Source organism: Acanthaster planci, linkage group LG10 (assembly GCF_054643075.1).
Source record: "Acanthaster planci isolate LZ-2023a linkage group LG10, COTS_SCS, whole genome shotgun sequence".
Classification (NCBI taxonomy): domain Eukaryota; kingdom Metazoa; phylum Echinodermata; class Asteroidea; order Valvatida; family Acanthasteridae; genus Acanthaster; species Acanthaster planci.
In genome coordinates, this window is record NC_141786.1 from 6,601,543 (window position 1) to 6,622,811 (window position 21,269).

At 41.4% G+C, this 21,269-nt stretch overlaps 1 protein-coding gene across 1 annotated transcript; it reads left to right on the forward strand.

Moving 5' to 3' along the window:
• Window positions 1-1,084: 1,084 nt before the first annotated feature.
• Window positions 1,085-20,901, forward strand: LOC147797713 (uncharacterized). Its single transcript, XM_087142469.1, has 16 exons — window positions 1,085-1,558; window positions 2,261-2,399; window positions 3,556-3,974; window positions 4,677-4,815; window positions 5,978-6,396; window positions 8,418-8,651; window positions 9,501-9,639; window positions 10,920-11,067; window positions 11,938-12,077; window positions 13,224-13,642; window positions 14,345-14,483; window positions 15,635-16,053; window positions 16,756-16,894; window positions 18,102-18,475; window positions 19,177-19,315; window positions 20,516-20,901. The coding sequence occupies exons 1-16, from the start codon at window positions 1,151-1,153 to the stop codon at window positions 20,899-20,901; spliced, it is 4,200 nt and encodes a 1,399-aa protein (XP_086998595.1). The 5' UTR covers window positions 1,085-1,150.
• Window positions 20,902-21,269: the final 368 nt, after the last annotated feature.

Below are 21,269 nucleotides of genomic sequence, written 5' to 3' on the forward strand. Positions count from 1 at the left end.
TATTTTGCAATTCTGGGAAAAACACAGCTTGTTCACATTTGACACGATAGACATTCAACACCCGGGAGCAAAATTCACAGGGTAAGGGTAATAGAAATGTACGCCACAGCTGTGGTCGCGCAAAGGGTTACTTGCTGCTGTAATCAAAGCATGATAGTTACAGTGCGCACGTGTCACACGCACATGGAAAGGTTAACCCCTGTTATTTGCCTTGACAATTGGCCAAACAAAATATTTGATTAGGAACTCAGCTCTTCGATTGTGAAATACTTCAACACATTTTGTGTGGTTTTATCTCTGTAGAAATGTTGATAAAATCTTTTGACAAAGACTTATGAGAAATAAATAATACTGAAAATAAAAATTGTGTTTTTTCCGATAAAAATCATGACAGAGCATGCGCATGTACATGTACATATACATGTACCTCCATGGACAGAAATATGGTCTATATCAACTTGAAATGATAGATAATTGAAGAAAAAAACTTAAAAGGGAAAATCATGGGTTGAATAAAAGAGGCCAATTTCATTGAGATCGCCAGCAGAATACGTACCTACCTACACCCCAGACTTTGCAGGTTCAGAACGCACTCAGGGAACAGGCACCCAACGAATACTGCTTCCTTAGGAAGAACTGAAAAACATGATTGAATGGGAGAAAGTCACCGGGAAAAGGCAACTTGTTGATTTTTTTTCAGATTGCTTCATACATTTAATTACAAAAATGCTTAGCGAAAAGGAGAAGCAGACCAAGTGAGGAACTTCTTGCATGCCAAACAATGGCCACAAACAATGGTGTGTGGGTGTACCCGTTACCGCACGAGGCATTTTACATTCCAATGTCCAGTTTTGTGCAGGACTTTGTGGTATCTTATTGAGGTTTCATGGATATTGCATACATGCAATTTGAGAAAAATCATGGATATTTCATTATCAAACGACTATACCCACCTTACTTCATCATAAAGTATTCTCAAACGCAGCGTAAACCAAGAAATAGCCTGAAAAGGAAAGTCAAAGCAGAGCGTTTCTGGGAAATGAACTTGAAGTGCCGTAATTAGTCTACGAATCACCGCTAGTATAAAAAGTGTGGCCTCCTTAGATCCGTTGAACTACATTGTGCACATTAAAACCCCAATTCTCAACTGATGTTGCTTTTGGTTTTGTTTGTTGAACTTCAAGTGGACGGACGCTTATGCGGTGAACGGCTTGGAATGGAGGACGGAAGTATTCCTGACTCCAGTATCACTGCCTCCAGCGTTTTCAACGAGCGAATAAACGCGTCTGGTAACTGCGAGCCTCACAACGGCCGGCTGAACTACCATGGAGTAGATTCGATTGTCGGTGGCTGGTGCCCGGCCAGGAATGACAAGGAATCCCCATGGTTTGAGGTAGATTTGGCCAAGCAACTGCAGGTAGAGGGAGTTATCATTCAGGGCAGCGTGGATCCATCGGGGATTTGGAGGGAGCGAGTGACAGCGTACCAGGTGCAGTACAGTAATGACCGAAGTACCTGGGTGTATGTGACCAATGGAGGACCTGAGACAGGGCCGCAGGTAGAGGATTAAAATGTCTGTTCTCCCAATCCTGCTTAGTATAGCAATTGTCTCGGCACAGTTCAGTTAACAAATCTAGTCATAAACAAAAACGGATTGGTTTTCCACATGAGCCTCGAATGGATTCCATTGACATCCACAAGCAATTTCCAACGTAACTTTTATTGGAATTGAGACACAGGTATAAATTTTCAACGGTAGTAAGTATGTAGTTTACACAATGCCATTTTTTGGAAGGAATCTGTTTAGGACTGCTTTGAACAAGCACAGACCTACAAATGATGACACTATCTCCAATAAGAACGTACGGTATACAAAAAAGAAACCGATTTTCCCGGTTCAACTGCAGATGGAACATACAATGAATGATTTAGGCCACTTTGTACGACCCCTTGTTGCTATTTTCATGATATAAAAACTGAAGCGCTAATGGTTGCACTACGATGTGGAGACTTCAGGGACCTTACATTTGAATATAAACCAAGAGATTGTCCCATCTTAAAAGCAGAACATTTAAGTGATTGTCTCTGTTTTCCCTCTAGACAGAAAAAAAAGCACCTGACACGTTTGGCTGAAAGACAAAGACTTCTGTAGACACGCTATACTGTTTATAATAGGCAAGCAATAACTTTGTGTTTTTGTTTTTCTAATCTTCTTTTGTTTTTCTAATTTGTCTTCTACTTTCGCCTGCATAATGGACAGACATTTGATGGTAACGTGGACCAAACCACCCCAGTCAACAGCAGTTTTAACAAGCCCATCCAAGCTCGCTACATCCGTATCAGACCGACCAGCTACAATTCTTGGCCCTCGATGCGGGTTGAACTCTTCGGCTGCAAAGGTAAAGCCCTTTTTAAATATTTTGCAATTGTGGGAAAAACACAGCTTGTTCACATTTGACACGATAGACATTCAACACCCGGGAGCAAAATTCACAGGGTAAGGGTAATAGAAATGTACGCCACAGCTGTGGTCGCGCAAAGGGTTACTTGCTGCTGTAATCAAAGCATGATAGTTACAGTGCGCACGTGTCGCACGCACATGGAAAGGTTAACCCCTGTTATTTGCCTTGACAATTGGCCAAACGAAATATTTGATTAGGAACTCAGCTCTTCGATTGTGAAATACTTCAACACATTTTGTGTGGTTTTATCTCTGTAGAAATGTTGATAAAATCTTTTGACAAAGACTTATGAGAAATAAATAATACTGAAAATAAAAATTTTTGTTTTTTCCGATAAAAATCATGACAGAGCATGCGCATGTACATGTACATATACATGTACCTCCATGGACAGAAATATGGTCTATATCAACTTGAAATGATAGATAATTGAAGAAAAAAACTTGAAAGGAAAATCATGGGTTGAATAAAAGAGGCCAATTTCATTGAGCTAGCCAGCAGAATACGTACATACCTACACCCCAGACTTTGCAGGTTCAGAACGCACTCAGGGAACAGGCACCCAACGAATACTGCTTCCTTAGGAAGAACTGAAAAACATGATTGAATGGGAGAAAGTCACCGGGAAAAGGCAACTTGTTGATTTTTTTTCAGATTGCTTCATACATTTAATTACAAAAATGCTTAGCGAAAAGGAGAAGCAGACCAAGTGAGGAACTTCTTGCATGCCAAACAATGGCCACAAACAATGGTGTGTGGGTGTACCCGTTACCGCACGAGGCATTTTACATTCCAATGTCCAGTTTTGTGCAGGACTTCGTGGTATCTTATTGAGGTTTCATGGATATTGCATACATGCAATTTGAGAAAAATCATGGATATTCCATTATCAAACGACTATACCCACCTTACTTCATCATAAAGTATTCTCAAACGCAGCGTAAACCAAGAAATAGCCTGAAAAGGAAAGTCAAAGCAGAGCGTTTCTGGGAAATGAACTTGAAGTGCCGTAATTAGTCTACGAATCACCGCTAGTATAAAAAGTGTGGCCTCCTTAGATCCGTTGAACTACATTGTGCACATTAAAACCCCAATTCTCAACTGATGTTGCTTTTGGTTTTGTTTGTTGAACTTCAAGTGGACGGACGCTTATGCGGTGAACGGCTTGGAATGGAGGACGGAAGTATTCCTGACTCCAGTATCACTGCCTCCAGCGTTTTCAACGAGCGAATAAACGCGTCTGGTAACTGCGAGCCTCACAACGGCCGGCTGAACTACCATGGAGTAGATTCGATTGTCGGTGGCTGGTGCCCGGCCAGGAATGACAAGGAATCCCCATGGTTTGAGGTAGATTTGGCCAAGCAACTGCAGGTAGAGGGAGTTATCATTCAGGGCAGCGTGGATCCATCGGGGATTTGGAGGGAGCGAGTGACAGCGTACCAGGTGCAGTACAGTAATGACCGAAGTACCTGGGTGTATGTGACCAATGGAGGACCTGAGACAGGGCCGCAGGTAGAGGATTAAAATGTCTGTTCTCCCAATCCTGCTTAGTATAGCAATTGTCTCGGCACAGTTCAGTTAACAAATCTAGTCATAAACAAAAACGGATTGGTTTTCCACATGAGCCTCGAATGGATTCCATTGACATCCACAAGCAATTTCCAAAGTAACTTTTATTGGAATCGAGACACAGGTATAAATTTTCAACGGTAGTAAGTATGTAGTGTACACAATGCCATTTTTTGGAAGGAATCTGTTTAGGACTGCTTTGAACAAGCACAGACCTACAAATGATGACACTATCTCCAATAAGAACGTACGGTATACAAAAAAGAAACCGATTTTCCCGGTTCAACTGCAGATGGAACATACAATGAATGATTTAGGCCACTTTGTACGACCCCTTGTTGCTATTTTCATGATATAAAAACTGAAGCGCTAATGGTTGCACTACGATGTGGAGACTTCAGGGACCTTACATTTGAATATAAGCCAAGAGATTGTCCCATCTTAAAAGCAGAACATTTAAGTGATTGTCTCTTTTTTCCCTCTAGACAGAAAAAAAAGCACCTGACACGTTTGGCTGAAAGACAAAGACTTCTGTAGACACGCTATACTGTTTATAATAGGCAAGCAATAACTTTGTGTTTTTGTTTTTCTAATCTTCTTTTGTTTTTCTAATTTGTCTTCTACTTTCGCCTGCATAATGGACAGACATTTGATGGTAACGTGGACCAAACCACCCCAGTCAACAGCAGTTTTAACAAGCCCATCCAAGCTCGCTACATCCGTATCAGACCGACCAGCTACAATTCTTGGCCCTCGATGCGGGTTGAACTCTTCGGCTGCAAAGGTAAAGCCCTTTTTAAATATTTTGCAATTGTGGGAAAAACACAGCTTGTTCACATTTGACACGATAGACATTCAACACCCGGGAGCAAAATTCACAGGGTAAGGGTAATAGAAATGTACGCCACAGCTGTGGTCGCGCAAAGGGTTACTTGCTGCTGTAATCAAAGCATGATAGTTACAGTGCGCACGTGTCGCACGCACATGGAAAGGTTAACCCCTGTTATTTGCCTTGACAATTGGCCAAACAAAATATTTGATTAGGAACTCAGCTCTTCGATTGTGAAATACTTCAACACATTTTGTGTGGTTTTATCTCTGTAGAAATGTTGATAAAATCTTTTGACAAAGACTTATGAGAAATAAATAATACTGAAAATAAAAATTGTGTTTTTTCCGATAAAAATCATGACAGAGCATGCGCATGTACATGTACATGTACATATACATGTACCTCCATGGACAGAAATATGGTCTATATCAACTTGAAATGATAGATAATTGAAGAAAAAAACTTAAAAGGGAAAATCATGGGTTGAATAAAAGAGGCCAATTTCATTGAGATCGCCAGCAGAATACGTACATACCTACACCTCAGACTTTGCAGGTTCAGAACGCACTCAGGGAACAGGCACCCAACGAATACTGCTTCTTTAGGAAGAACTGAAAAACATGATTGAATGGGAGAAAGTCACCGGGAAAAGGCAACTTGTTGATTTTTTTTCAGATTGCTTCATACATTTAATTACAAAAATGCTTAGCGAAAAGGAGAAGCAGACCAAGTGAGGAACTTCTTGCATGCCAAACAATGGCCACAAACAATGGTGTGTGGGTGTACCCGTTACCGCACGAGGCATTTTACATTCCAAAGTCCAGTTTTGTGCAGGACTTCGTGGTATCTTATTGAGGTTTCATGGATATTGCATACATGCAATTTGAGAAAAATCATGGATATTTCATTATCAAACGACTATACCCACCTTACTTCATCATGAAGTATTCTCAAACGCAGCGTAAACCAAGAAATAGCCTGAAAAGGAAAGTCAAAGCAGAGCGTTTCTGGGAAATGAACTTGAAGTGCCGTAATTAGTCTACGAATCACCGCTAGTATAAAAAGTGTGGCCTCCTTAGATCCGTTGAACTACATTGTGCACATTAAAACCCCAATTCTCAACTGATGTTGCTTTTGGTTTTGTTTGTTGAACTTCAAGTGGACGGACGCTTATGCGGTGAACGGCTTGGAATGGAGGACGGAAGTATTCCTGACTCCAGTATCACTGCCTCCAGCGTTTTCAACGAGCGAATAAACGCGTCTGGTAACTGCGAGCCTCACAACGGCCGGCTGAACTACCATGGAGTAGATTCGATTGTCGGTGGCTGGTGCCCGGCCAGGAATGACAAGGAATCCCCATGGTTTGAGGTAGATTTGGCCAAGCAACTGCAGGTAGAGGGAGTTATCATTCAGGGCAGCGTGGATCCATCGGGGATTTGGAGGGAGCGAGTGACAGCGTACCAGGTGCAGTACAGTAATGACCGAAGTACCTGGGTGTATGTGACCAATGGAGGACCTGAGACAGGGCCGCAGGTAGAGGATTAAAATGTCTGTTCTCCCAATCCTGCTTAGTATAGCAATTGTCTCGGCACAGTTCAGTTAACAAATCTAGTCATAAACAAAAACGGATTGGTTTTCCACATGAGCCTCGAATGGATTCCATTGACATCCACAAGCAATTTCCAAAGTAACTTTTATTGGAATTGAGACACAGGTATAAATTTTCAACGGTAGTAAGTATGTAGTGTACACAATGCCATTTTTTGGAAGGAATCTGTTTAGGACTGCTTTGAACAAGCACAGACCTACAAATGATGACACTATCTCCAATAAGAACGTACGGTATACAAAAAAGAAACCGATTTTCCCGGTTCAACTGCAGATGGAACATACAATGAATGATTTAGGCCACTTTGTACGACCCCTTGTTGCTATTTTCATGATATAAAAACTGAAGCGCTAATGGTTGCACTACGATGTGGAGACTTCAGGGACCTTACATTTGAATATAAACCAAGAGATTGTCCCATCTTAAAAGCAGAACATTTAAGTGATTGTCTCTGTTTTCCCTCTAGACAGAAAAAAAGCACCTGACACGTTTGGCTGAAAGACAAAGACTTCTGTAGACACGCTATACTGTTTATAATAGGCAAGCAATAACTTTATTTGTCTTCTACTTTCGCCTGCATAATGGACAGACATTTGATGGTAACGTGGACCAAACCACCCCAGTCAACAGCAGTTTTAACAAGCCCATCCAAGCTCGCTACATACCGTATCAGACCGACCAGCTACAATTCTTGGCCCTCGATGCGGGTTGAACTCTTCGGCTTTGCAAAGGTAAAGCCCTTTTTAAATATTTTGCAATTGTGGGAAAAAACACAGCTTGTTCACATTTGACACGATAGACATTCAACACCCGGAGCAAAATATCACAGGGTAAGGGTAATAGAAATGTACGCCCACAGCTGTGGTCGCGCAAAGGGGTTACTTGCTGCTGTAATCATAGCATGTATGTTACAGTGCGCACGTGTTCGCACGCACATGGAAAGGTTAACCCCCTGTTATTTTGCCTTGACAATTGGCCAAACGAAATATTTGATTAGGAACTCAGCTCTTTGATTGTGAAATACTTCAACACATTTTGTTGTGGTTTATCTCTGTAGAAATGTTGATAAAAATCTTTTGACCAAGACTTATGAGAAATATATAATACTGAAAATAAAAATTGTGTTTTTTCCGATAAAAATCATGACAGAGCATGCGCAATGTACATGTACATATACATGTACCTCCATGAACAGAAATATGGTCTATATCAACTTGAAATGATAGATAATTGAAGAAAAAAACTTGAAAAGGAAAATCATGGGTTGAAATAAAAGAGGCCAATTTCATTGAGCTAGCCAGCAGAATACGTACATACCTACTCCCCAGACTTTGCAGGTTCAGAACGCACTCAGGGAACAGGCACCCAACGATACTGCTTCCTTAGGAAGAACTGAAAAACATGATTGAATGGGAGAAAGTCACCGGGAAAAGGCAACTTGTTGATTTTTTTTCAGATTGCTTCATACATTTAATTACAAAAATGCTTAGCGAAAAGGATGAAGCAGACCAAGTGAGGAACTTCATGCATGCCAAACAATGGCCACAAACAATGGTGGTGTGTGGTGTACCCGTTACCGGCACGAGGCATTTTAACATTCCAAAGTCCAGTTTTGTGCAGGACTTCGTGGTATCTTATTGAGGTTTCATGGATAATTGCATACATGCAATTTGGAGAAAAATCATGGATATTCATTATCAAACGACTATACCCACCTTACTTCATCATAAAGTATTCTCAAACGCAGCGTAAACCAAGAAATAGCCTGGAAAAGGAAAGTCAATGCAGAGCGTTTCTGGGAAATGAACTTGAAGTGCCGTAATTAGTCTACGATCACCGCTAGTATAAAAAGTGTGGCCTCCTTAGATCCGTTGAACTACATTGTGCACATTAAAACCCAATTCTCAACTGATGTTGCTTTTGGTTTTGTTTGTTGAACTTCAAGTGGACGGACGCTTATGCGGTGAACGGCTTGGAATGGAGGACGGAAGTATTCCTGACTCCAGTATCACTGCCTCCAGCGTTTATCAACGAGCGAATAAACGCGTCTGGTAACTGCGAGCCTCACAACGGCCGGCTGAACTACCATGGAGTAGATTCGATTGTCGGTGGCTGGTGCCCGGCCAGGAATGACAAGGAATCCCCATGGTTTGAGGTAGATTTGGCCAAGCAACTGCAGGTAGAGGGAGTTATCATTCAGGGCCAGCGTGGATCCATCGGGGATTTGGAGGGAGCGAGTGACAGCGTACCAGGTTGCAGTACAGTAATGACCGATAGTACCTGGGTGTATGTGGACCAATGGAGGACCTGAGACAGGGCCGCAGGTAGAGGATTAAATGTCTGTTCTCCCAATCCTGCTTAGTATAGCAATTGTCCTCGGCACAGTTCAGTTAACAAATCTAGTCATAAACAAAAACGGATTGGTTTTCCACATGAGCCTCGAATGGATTCCATTGACATCCACAAGCAATTTCCAAAGTAACTTTTATTGGAATTGAGACACAGGTATAAATTTTCAACGGTAGTAAGTATGTAGTGTACACAATGCCATTTTTTGGAAGGAATCTGTTTAGGACTGCTTTGAACAAGCACAGACCTACAAAATGATGACACTATCTCCAATAAGAACGTACGGTATACAAAATAGAAACCGATTTTCCCGGTTCAACTGCAGATGGAACATACAATGAATGATTTAGGCCACTTTGTACGACCCCTTGTTGCTATTTTCATGATATAAAAAACTGAAGCGCTAATGGTTGCACTACGATGTGGAGACTTCAGGGACCTTACATTTGAAATATAAGCAAGAGATTGTCCCATCTTAAAAGCAGAACATTTAAGTGATTGTCTCTTTTTTCCCTCTAGACAGAAAAAAAAGCACCTGACACGTTTGGCTGAAAGACAAAGACTTCTGTAGACACGCTATACTGTTTATAATAGGCAAGCAATAACTTTGTGTTTTTGTTTTTCTAATCTTCTTTTGTTTTTCTAATTTGTCTTCTACTTTCGCCTGCATAATGGACAGACATTTGATGGTAACGTGGACCAAACCACCCCAGTCTACAGCAGTTTTAACAAGCCCATCCAAGCTCGCTACATCCGTATCAGACCGACCAGCTACAATTCTTGGCCCTCGATGCGGGTTGAACTCTTCGGCTGCAAAGGTAAAGCCCTTTTTAAATATTTTTGCAAATTGTGGGAAAAACACAAGCTTGTTCACATTTGACACGATAGACATTCAACACCCGGGAGCAAAATTCACAGGGGTAAGGGTTAATAGAAATGTACGCCACAGCTGTGGTCGCGCAAAGGGTTACTTGCTGCTGTAATCAAAGCATGATAGTTACAGTGCGCACGTGTCGCACGCACATGGAAGGTTAACCCCTGTTATTTGCCTTGACAATTGGCCAAAACAAAATATTTGATTAGGAACTCAGCTCTTCGATTTGTGAATACTTCAACACATTTTGTGTGGTTTTTATCTCTGTAGAAATGTTGATAAAATCTTTTGACAAAGACTTATGAGAAATAAATAATACTGAAAATAAAAATTGTGTTTTTTTCCGATAAAAATCATGACATGAGCATGCGCATGTACATGTACATGTACATATACATGTACCTCCATGGACAGAAATATGGTCTATATCAACTTGAAATGAAGATAATTGAAGAAAAAAACTTAAAAGGGAAAATCATGGGTTGAATAAAAGAGGCCAATTTTCATTGAGATCGCCAGCAGAATACGTACATACCTACACCTCAGACTTTGCAGGTTCAGAACGCACTCAGGGAACAGGCACCCAACGAATACTGCTTCTTTAGGAAGAACTGAAAAAACATGATTGAATGGGAGAAAGTCACCGGGAAAAGGCAACTTGTTGATTTTTTTTCAGATTGCTTCATACATTTAATTACAAAAAATGCTTAGCGAAAAGGAGAAGCAGGACCAAGTGAGGAACTGCTTGCATGCCAAACAATGGCCACAAACAATGGTGTGTGGGTGTACCCGTTACCGCACGAGGCCTTTTACATTCCAAAGTCCAGTTTTTGTGCAGGACTTCGTGGTATCTTATTGAGGATTCATGGATATTGCATACATGCAATTTGAGAAAAATCATGGATATTTCATTATCAAACGACTATACCCACCTTACTTCATCATGAAGTATTCTCAAACGCAGCGTAAACCAAGAAATAGCCTGAAAAGGAAAGTCAAAGCAGAGCGTTTCTGGGAAATGAACTTGAAGTGCCGTAATTAGTCTACGAATCACCGCTAGTATAAAAAGTGTGGCCTCCTTAGATCCGTTGAACTACATTGTGCACATTAAAACCCCAATTCTCAACTGATGTTGCTTTTGGTTTTGTTTGTTGAACTTCAAGTGGACGGACGCTTATGCGGTGAACGGCTTGGAATGGAGGACGGAAGTATTCCTGACTCCAGTATTCACTGCCTCCAGCGTTTTCAACGAGCGAATAAACGCGTCTGGTAACTGCGAGCCTCACAACGGCCGGCTGAACTACCTTGGAGTAGATTCGATTGTCGGTGGCTGTGCCCGGCCAGGAATGACAAGGAATCCCCATGGTTTGAGGTAGATTTGCCAAGCAACTGCAGGTAGAGGGAGTTATCATTCAGGGCAGCGTGGATCCATCGGGGATTTGGAGGGAGCGAGTGACAGCGTACCAGGTGCAGTACAGTAATGACCGAAGTACCTGGGTGTATGTGACCGATGGAGGACCTGAGACAGGGCCGCAGGTAGAGGATTAAAATGTCTGTTCTCCCAATCCTGCTTAGTATAGCAATTGTCTCGGCACAGTTCAGTTAACAAATCTAGTCATAACATAAACGGATTGGTTTTCCACATGAGCCTCGAATGGATTCCATTGACATCCACAAGCAATTTCCAAAGTAACTTTTATTGGAATGAGACACAGGTATAAATTTTCAACGGTAGTAAGTATGTAGTGTACACAATGCCATTTTTGGAAGGAATCTGTTTAGGACTGCTTTTTGAACAAGCACAGACCTACAAATGATGACACTATCTCCAATAAGAACGTACGGTATACAAAAAAGAAACCGATTTTCCGGTTCAACTGCAGATGGAACATACAATGAATGATTATAGGCCACTTTGTACGACCCCTTGTTGCTATTTTCATGATATAAAAAACTGAAGCGCTAATGGTTGCACTACGATGTGGAGACATTCAGGGACCTTACATTTTGAATATAAAACCAAGAGATTGTCCCATCTTAAAAGCAGAAACATTTAAGTGATTGTCTCTGTTTTCCCTCTAGACAGAAAAAAAAGCACCTGACACGTTTGGCTGAAAGACAAAGACTTCTGTAGACACGGTATACTGTTTATAATAGGCAAGCAATAACTTTGTGTTTTTGTTTTTCTAATCTTCTTTTGTTTTTCTAATTTGTCTTCTACTTTCGCCTGCATAATGGACAGACATTATGATGGTAACGTGGACCAAACCACCCCAGTCAACAGCAGTTTTAACAAGCCCATCCAAGCTCGCTACATCCGTATCAGACCGACCAGCTACAATTCTTGGCCCTCGATGCGGGTTGAACTCTTCGGCTGCAAAGGTAAAGCCCTTTTTAAATATTTTGCAATTGTGGGAAAAACACAGCTTGTTCACATTTGACACGATAGACATTCAACACCCGGGAGCAAAATTCACAGGGTAAGGGTAATAGAAATGTACGCCACAGCTGTGGTCGCGCAAAGGGTTACTTGCTGCTGTAATCAAAGCGTGATAGTTACAGTGCGCACGTGTCGCACGCACATGGAAAGGTTAACCCCTGTTATTTGCCTTGACAATTGGCCAAACAAAATATTTGATTAGGAACTCAGCTCTTCGATTGTGAAATACTTCAACACATTTTGTGTGGTTTTATCTCTGTAGAAATGTTGATAAAATCTTTTGACAAAGACTTATGAGAAATAAATAATACTGAAAATAAAAATTGTGTTTTTTCCGATAAAAATCATGACAGAGCATGCGCATGTACATGTACATGTACATATACATGTACCTCCATGGACAGAAATATGGTCTATATCAACTTGAAATGAAGAAAAAAACTTAAAACGGAAAATCATGGGTTGAATAAAGAGGCAATTTCATTGAGATCGCGAGCAGAATACGTACATACCTACACCTCAGAGTTTGCAGGTTCAGAACGCACTCAGGGAACAGGCACCCAACGAATACTGCTTCTTTAGGAAGAACTGAAAAACATGATTGAATGGGAGAAAGTCACCGGGAAAAGGCAACTTGTTGATTTATTTTCAGATTGCTTCATACATTTAATTACAATAATGCTTAGCGAAAGGAGAGCAGACCAAGTGAGGAACTTCTTGCATGCCAAACAATGGCCACAAACAATGGTGTGTGGGTGTACCCGTTACCGCACGTGGCATTTTACATTCCAAAGTCCAGTTTTGTGCAGGACTTCGTGGTATCTTATTGAGGTTTCATGGATATTGCATACATGCAATTGAGAAAAATCATGGATATTTCATTATCAAACGACTATACCCACCTTACTTCATCATGAAGTATTCTCAAACGCAGCGTAAACCAAGAAATAGCCTGAAAAGGAAAGTCAAAGCAGAGCGTTTCTGGGAAATGAACTTGAAGTGCCGTAATTAGTCTACGAATCACCGCTAGTATAAAAAGTGTGGCCTCCTTAGATCCGTTGAACTACATTGTGCACATTAAAACCCCAATTCTCAACTGATGTTGCTTTTGGTTTTGTTTGTTGAACTTCAAGTGGACGGACGCTTATGCGGTGAACGGCTTGGAATGGAGGACGGAAGTATTCCTGACTCCAGTATCACTGCCTCCAGCGTTTTCAACGAGCGAATAAACGCGTCTGGTAACTGCGAGCCTCACAACGGCCGGCTGAACTACCATGGAGTAGATTCGATTGTCGGTGGCTGGTGCCCGGCCAGGAATGACAAGGAATCCCCATGGTTTGAGGTAGATTTGGCCAAGCAACTGCAGGTAGAGGGAGTTATCATTCAGGGCAGCGTGGATCCATCGGGGATTTGGAGGGAGCGAGTGACAGCGTACCAGGTGCAGTACAGTAATGACCGAAGTACCTGGGTGTATGTGACCAATGGAGGACCTGAGACAGGGCCGCAGGTAGAGGATTAAAATGTCTGTTCTCCCAATCCTGCTTAGTATAGCAATTGTCTCGGCACAGTTCAGTTAACAAATCTAGTCATAAACAAAAACGGATTGGTTTTCCACATGAGCCTCGAATGGATTCCATTGACATCCACAAGCAATTTCCAAAGTAACTTTTATTGGAATTGAGACACAGGTATAAATTTTCAACGGTAGTAAGTATGTAGTGTACACAATGCCATTTTTTGGAAGGAATCTGTTTAGGACTGCTTTGAACAAGCACAGACCTACAAATGATGACACTATCTCCAATAAGAACGTACGGTATACAAAAAAGAAACCGATTTTCCCGGTTCAACTGCAGATGGAACATACAATGAATGATTTAGGCCACTTTGTACGACCCCTTGTTGCTATTTTCATGATATAAAAACTGAAGCGCTAATGGTTGCACTACGATGTGGAGACTTCAGGGACCTTACATTTGAATATAAACCAAGAGATTGTCCCATCTTAAAAGCAGAACATTTAAGTGATTGTCTCTGTTTTCCCTCTAGACAGAAAAAAAAGCACCTGACACGTTTGGCTGAAAGACAAAGACTTCTGTAGACACGGTATACTGTTTATAATAGGCAAGCAATAACTTTGTGTTTTTGTTTTTCTAATCTTCTTTTGTTTTTCTAATTTGTCTTCTACTTTCGCCTGCATAATGGACAGACATTTGATGGTAACGTGGACCAAACCACCCCAGTCAACAGCAGTTTTAACAAGCCCATCCAAGCTCGCTACATCCGTATCAGACCGACCAGCTACAATTCTTGGCCCTCGATGCGGGTTGAACTCTTCGGCTGCAAAGGTAAAGCCCTTTTTAAATATTTTGCAATTGTGGGAAAAACACAGCTTGTTCACATTTGACACGATAGACATTCAACACCCGGGAGCAAAATTCACAGGGTAAGGGTAATAGAAATGTACGCCACAGCTGTGGTCGCGCAAAGGGTTACTTGCTGCTGTAATCAAAGCATGATAGTTACAGTGCGCACGTGTCGCACGCACATGGAAAGGTTAACCCCTGTTATTTGCCTTGACAATTGGCCAAACAAAATATTTGATTAGGAACTCAGCTCTTCGATTGTGAAATACTTCAACACATTTTGTGTGGTTTTATCTCTGTAGAAATGTTGATAAAATCTTTTGACAAAGACTTATGAGAAATAAATAATACTGAAAATAAAAATTGTGTTTTTTCCGATAAAAATCATGACAGAGCATGCGCATGTACATGTACATGTACATATACATGTACCTCCATGGACAGAAATATGGTCTATATCAACTTGAAATGAAGAAAAAAACTTAAAAGGGAAAATCATGGGTTGAATAAAAGAGGCCAATTTCATTGAGATCGCCAGCAGAATACGTACATACCTACACCTCAGACTTTGCAGGTTCAGAACGCACTCAGGGAACAGGCACCCAACGAATACTGCTTCTTTAGGAAGAACTGAAAAACATGATTGAATGGGAGAAAGTCACCGGGAAAAGGCAACTTGTTGATTTTTTTTCAGATTGCTTCATACATTTAATTACAAAAATGCTTAGCGAAAAGGAGAAGCAGACCAAGTGAGGAACTTCTTGCATGCCAAACAATGGCCACAAACAATGGTGTGTGGGTGTACCCGTTACCGCACGAGGCATTTTACATTCCAAAGTCCAGTTTTGTGCAGGACTTCGTGGTATCTTATTGAGGTTTCATGGATATTGCATACATGCAATTTGAGAAAAATCATGGATATTTCATTATCAAACGACTATACCCACCTTACTTCATCATGAAGTATTCTCAAACGCAGCGTAAACCAAGAAATAGCCTGAAAAGGAAAGTCAAAGCAGAGCGTTTCTGGGAAATGAACTTGAAGTGCCGTAATTAGTCTACGAATCACCGCTAGTATAAAAAGTGTGGCCTCCTTAGATCCGTTGAACTACATTGTGCACATTAAAACCCCAATTCTCAACTGATGTTGCTTTTGGTTTTGTTTGTTGAACTTCAAGTGGACGGACGCTTATGCGGTGAACGGCTTGGAATGGAGGACGGAAGTATTCCTGACTCCAGTATCACTGCCTCCAGCGTTTTCAACGAGCGAATAAACGCGTCTGGTAACTGCGAGCCTCACAACGGCCGGCTGAACTACCATGGAGTAGATTCGATTGTCGGTGGCTGGTGCCCGGCCAGGAATGACAAGGAATCCCCATGGTTTGAGGTAGATTTGGCCAAGCAACTGCAGGTAGAGGGAGTTATCATTCAGGGCAGCGTGGATCCATCGGGGATTTGGAGGGAGCGAGTGACAGCGTACCAGGTGCAGTACAGTAATGACCGAAGTACCTGGGTGTATGTGACCAATGGAGGACCTGAGACAGGGCCGCAGGTAGAGGATTAAAATGTCTGTTCTCCCAATCCTGCTTAGTATAGCAATTGTCTCGGCACAGTTCAGTTAACAAATCTAGTCATAAACAAAAACGGATTGGTTTTCCACATGAGCCTCGAATGGATTCCATTGACATCCACAAGCAATTTCCAAAGTAACTTTTATTGGAATTGAGACACAGGTATAAATTTTCAACGGTAGTAAGTATGTAGTGTACACAATGCCATTTTTTGGAAGGAATCTGTTTAGGACTGCTTTGAACAAGCACAGACCTACAAATGATGACACTATCTCCAATAAGAACGTACGGTATACAAAAAAGAAACCGATTTTCCCGGTTCAACTGCAGATGGAACATACAATGAATGATTTAGGCCACTTTGTACGACCCCTTGTTGCTATTTTCATGATATAAAAACTGAAGCGCTAATGGTTGCACTACGATGTGGAGACTTCAGGGACCTTACATTTGAATATAAACCAAGAGATTGTCCCATCTTAAAAGCAGAACATTTAAGTGATTGTCTCTGTTTTCCCTCTAGACAGAAAAAAAAGCACCTGACACGTTTGGCTGAAAGACAAAGACTTCTGTAGACACGCTATACTGTTTATAATAGGCAAGCAATAACTTTGTGTTTTTGTTTTTCTAATCTTCTTTTGTTTTTCTAATTTGTCTTCTACTTTCGCCTGCATAATGGACAGACATTTGATGGTAACGTGGACCAAACCACCCCAGTCAACAGCAGTTTTAACAAGCCCATCCAAGCTCGCTACATCCGTATCAGACCGACCAGCTACAATTCTTGGCCCTCGATGCGGGTTGAACTCTTCGGCTGCAAAGGTAAAGCCCTTTTTAAATATTTTGCAATTGTGGGAAAAACACAGCTTGTTCACATTTGACACGATAGACATTCAACACCCGGGAGCAAAATTCACAGGGTAAGGGTAATAGAAATGTACGCCACAGCTGTGGTCGCGCAAAGGGTTACTTGCTGCTGTAATCAAAGCATGATAGTTACAGTGCGCACGTGTCGCACGCACATGGAAAGGTTAACCCCTGTTATTTGCCTTGACAATTGGCCAAACAAAATATTTGATTAGGAACTCAGCTCTTCGATTGTGAAATACTTCAACACATTTTGTGTGGTTTTATCTCTGTAGAAATGTTGATAAAATCTTTTGACAAAGACTTATGAGAAATAAATAATACTGAAAATAAAAATTGTGTTTTTTCCGATAAAAATCATGACAGAGCATGCGCATGTACATGTACATGTACATATACATGTACCTCCATGGACAGAAATATGGTCTATATCAACTTGAAATGATAGATAATTGAAGAAAAAAACTTAAAAGGGAAAATCATGGGTTGAATAAAAGAGGCCAATTTCATTGAGATCGCCAGCAGAATACGTACATACCTACACCTCAGACTTTGCAGGTTCAGAACGCACTCAGGGAACAGGCACCCAACGAATACTGCTTCTTTAGGAAGAACTGAAAAACATGATTGAATGGGAGAAAGTCACCGGGAAAAGGCAACTTGTTGATTTTTTTTCAGATTGCTTCATACATTTAATTACAAAAATGCTTAGCGAAAAGGAGAAGCAGACCAAGTGAGGAACTTCTTGCATGCCAAACAATGGCCACAAACAATGGTGTGTGGGTGTACCCGTTACCGCACGAGGCATTTTACATTCCAAAGTCCAGTTTTGTGCAGGACTTCGTGGTATCTTATTGAGGTTTCATGGATATTGCATACATGCAATTTGAGAAAAATCATGGATATTTCATTATCAAACGACTATACCCACCTTACTTCATCATGAAGTATTCTCAAACGCAGCGTAAACCAAGAAATAGCCTGAAAAGGAAAGTCAAAGCAGAGCGTTTCTGGGAAATGAACTTGAAGTGCCGTAATTAGTCTACGAATCACCGCTAGTATAAAAAGTGTGGCCTCCTTAGATCCGTTGAACTACATTGTGCACATTAAAACCCCAATTCTCAACTGATGTTGCTTTTGGTTTTGTTTGTTGAACTTCAAGTGGACGGACGCTTATGCGGTGAACGGCTTGGAATGGAGGACGGAAGTATTCCTGACTCCAGTATCACTGCCTCCAGCGTTTTCAACGAGCGAATAAACGCGTCTGGTAACTGCGAGCCTCACAACGGCCGGCTGAACTACCATGGAGTAGATTCGATTGTCGGTGGCTGGTGCCCGGCCAGGAATGACAAGGAATCCCCATGGTTTGAGGTAGATTTGGCCAAGCAACTGCAGGTAGAGGGAGTTATCATTCAGGGCAGCGTGGATCCATCGGGGATTTGGAGGGAGCGAGTGACAGCGTACCAGGTGCAGTACAGTAATGACCGAAGTACCTGGGTGTATGTGACCAATGGAGGACCTGAGACAGGGCCGCAGGTAGAGGATTAAAATGTCTGTTCTCCCAATCCTGCTTAGTATAGCAATTGTCTCGGCACAGTTCAGTTAACAAATCTAGTCATAAACAAAAACGGATTGGTTTTCCACATGAGCCTCGAATGGATTCCATTGACATCCACAAGCAATTTCCAAAGTAACTTTTATTGGAATTGAGACACAGGTATAAATTTTCAACGGTAGTAAGTATGTAGTGTACACAATGCCATTTTTTGGAAGGAATCTGTTTAGGACTGCTTTGAACAAGCACAGACCTACAAATGATGACACTATCTCCAATAAGAACGTACGGTATACAAAAAAGAAACCGATTTTCCCGGTTCAACTGCAGATGGAACATACAATGAATGATTTAGGCCACTTTGTACGACCCCTTGTTGCTATTTTCATGATATAAAAACTGAAGCGCTAATGGTTGCACTACGATGTGGAGACTTCAGGGACCTTACATTTGAATATAAACCAAGAGATTGTCCCATCTTAAAAGCAGAACATTTAAGTGATTGTCTCTGTTTTCCCTCTAGACAGAAAAAAAGCACCTGACACGTTTGGCTGAAAGACAAAGACTTCTGTAGACACGCTATACTGTTTATAATAGGCAAGCAATAACTTTGTGTTTTTGTTTTTCTAATCTTCTTTTGTTTTTCTAATTTGTCTTCTACTTTCGCCTGCATAATGGACAGACATTTGATGGTAACGTGGACCAAACCACCCCAGTCAACAGCAGTTTTAACAAGCCCATCCAAGCTCGCTACATCCGTATCAGACCGACCAGCTACAATTCTTGGCCCTCGATGCGGGTTGAACTCTTCGGCTGCAAAGGTAAAGCCCTTTTTAAATATTTTGCAATTGTGGGAAAAACACAGCTTGTTCACATTTGACACGATAGACATTCAACACCCGGGAGCAAAATTCACAGGGTAAGGGTAATAGAAATGTACGCCACAGCTGTGGTCGCGCAAAGGGTTACTTGCTGCTGTAATCAAAGCATGATAGTTACAGTGCGCACGTGTCGCACGCACATGGAAAGGTTAACCCCTGTTATTTGCCTTGACAATTGGCCAAACGAAATATTTGATTAGGAACTCAGCTCTTTGATTGTGAAATACTTCAACACATTTTGTGTGGTTTTATCTCTGTAGAAATGTTGATAAAATCTTTTGACCAAGACTTATGAGAAATAAATAATACTGAAAATAAAAATTGTGTTTTTTCCGATAAAAATCATGACAGAGCATGCGCATGTACATGTACATATACATGTACCTCCATGGACAGAAATATGGTCTATATCAACTTGAAATGATAGATAATTGAAGAAAAAAACTTGAAAGGAAAATCATGGGTTGAATAAAAGAGGCCAATTTCATTGAGCTAGCCAGCAGAATACGTACATACCTACACCCCAGACTTTGCAGGTTCAGAACGCACTCAGGGAACAGGCACCCAACGAATACTGCTTCCTTAGGAAGAACTGAAAAACATGATTGAATGGGAGAAAGTCACCGGGAAAAGGCAACTTGTTGATTTTTTTTCAGATTGCTTCATACATTTAATTACAAAAATGCTTAGCGAAAAGGAGAAGCAGACCAAGTGAGGAACTTCTTGCATGCCAAACAATGGCCACAAACAATGGTGTGTGGGTGTACCCGTTACCGCACGAGGCATTTTACATTCCAAAGTCCAGTTTTGTGCAGGACTTCGTGGTATCTTATTGAGGTTTCATGGATATTGCATACATGCAATTTGAGAAAAATCATGGATATTTCATTATCAAACGACTATACCCACCTTACTTCATCATAAAGTATTCTCAAACGCAGCGTAAACCAAGAAATAGCCTGAAAAGGAAAGTCAAAGCAGAGCGTTTCTGGGAAATGAACTTGAAGTGCCGTAATTAGTCTACGAATCACCGCTAGTATAAAAAGTGTGGCCTCCTTAGATCCGTTGAACTACATTGTGCACATTAAAACCCCAATTCTCAACTGATGTTGCTTTTGGTTTTGTTTGTTGAACTTCAAGTGGACGGACGCTTATGCGGTGAACGGCTTGGAATGGAGGACGGAAGTATTCCTGACTCCAGTATCACTGCCTCCAGCGTTTTCAACGAGCGAATAAACGCGTCTGGTAACTGCGAGCCTCACAACGGCCGGCTGAACTACCATGGAGTAGATTCGATTGTCGGTGGCTGGTGCCCGGCCAGGAATGACAAGGAATCCCCATGGTTTGAGGTAGATTTGGCCAAGCAACTGCAGGTAGAGGGAGTTATCATTCAGGGCAGCGTGGATCCATCGGGGATTTGGAGGGAGCGAGTGACAGCGTACCAGGTGCAGTACAGTAATGACCGAAGTACCTGGGTGTATGTGACCAATGGAGGACCTGAGACAGGGCCGCAGGTAGAGGATTAAAATGTCTGTTCTCCCAATCCTGCTTAGTATAGCAATTGTCTCGGCACAGTTCAGTTAACAAATCTAGTCATAAACAAAAACGGATTGGTTTTCCACATGAGCCTCGAATGGATTCCATTGACATCCACAAGCAATTTCCAAAGTAACTTTTATTGGAATTGAGACACAGGTATAAATTTTCAACGGTAGTAAGTATGTAGTGTACACAATGCCATTTTTTGGAAGGAATCTGTTTAGGACTGCTTTGAACAAGCACAGACCTACAAATGATGACACTATCTCCAATAAGAACGTACGGTATACAAAAAAGAAACCGATTTTCCCGGTTCAACTGCAGATGGAACATACAATGAATGATTTAGGCCACT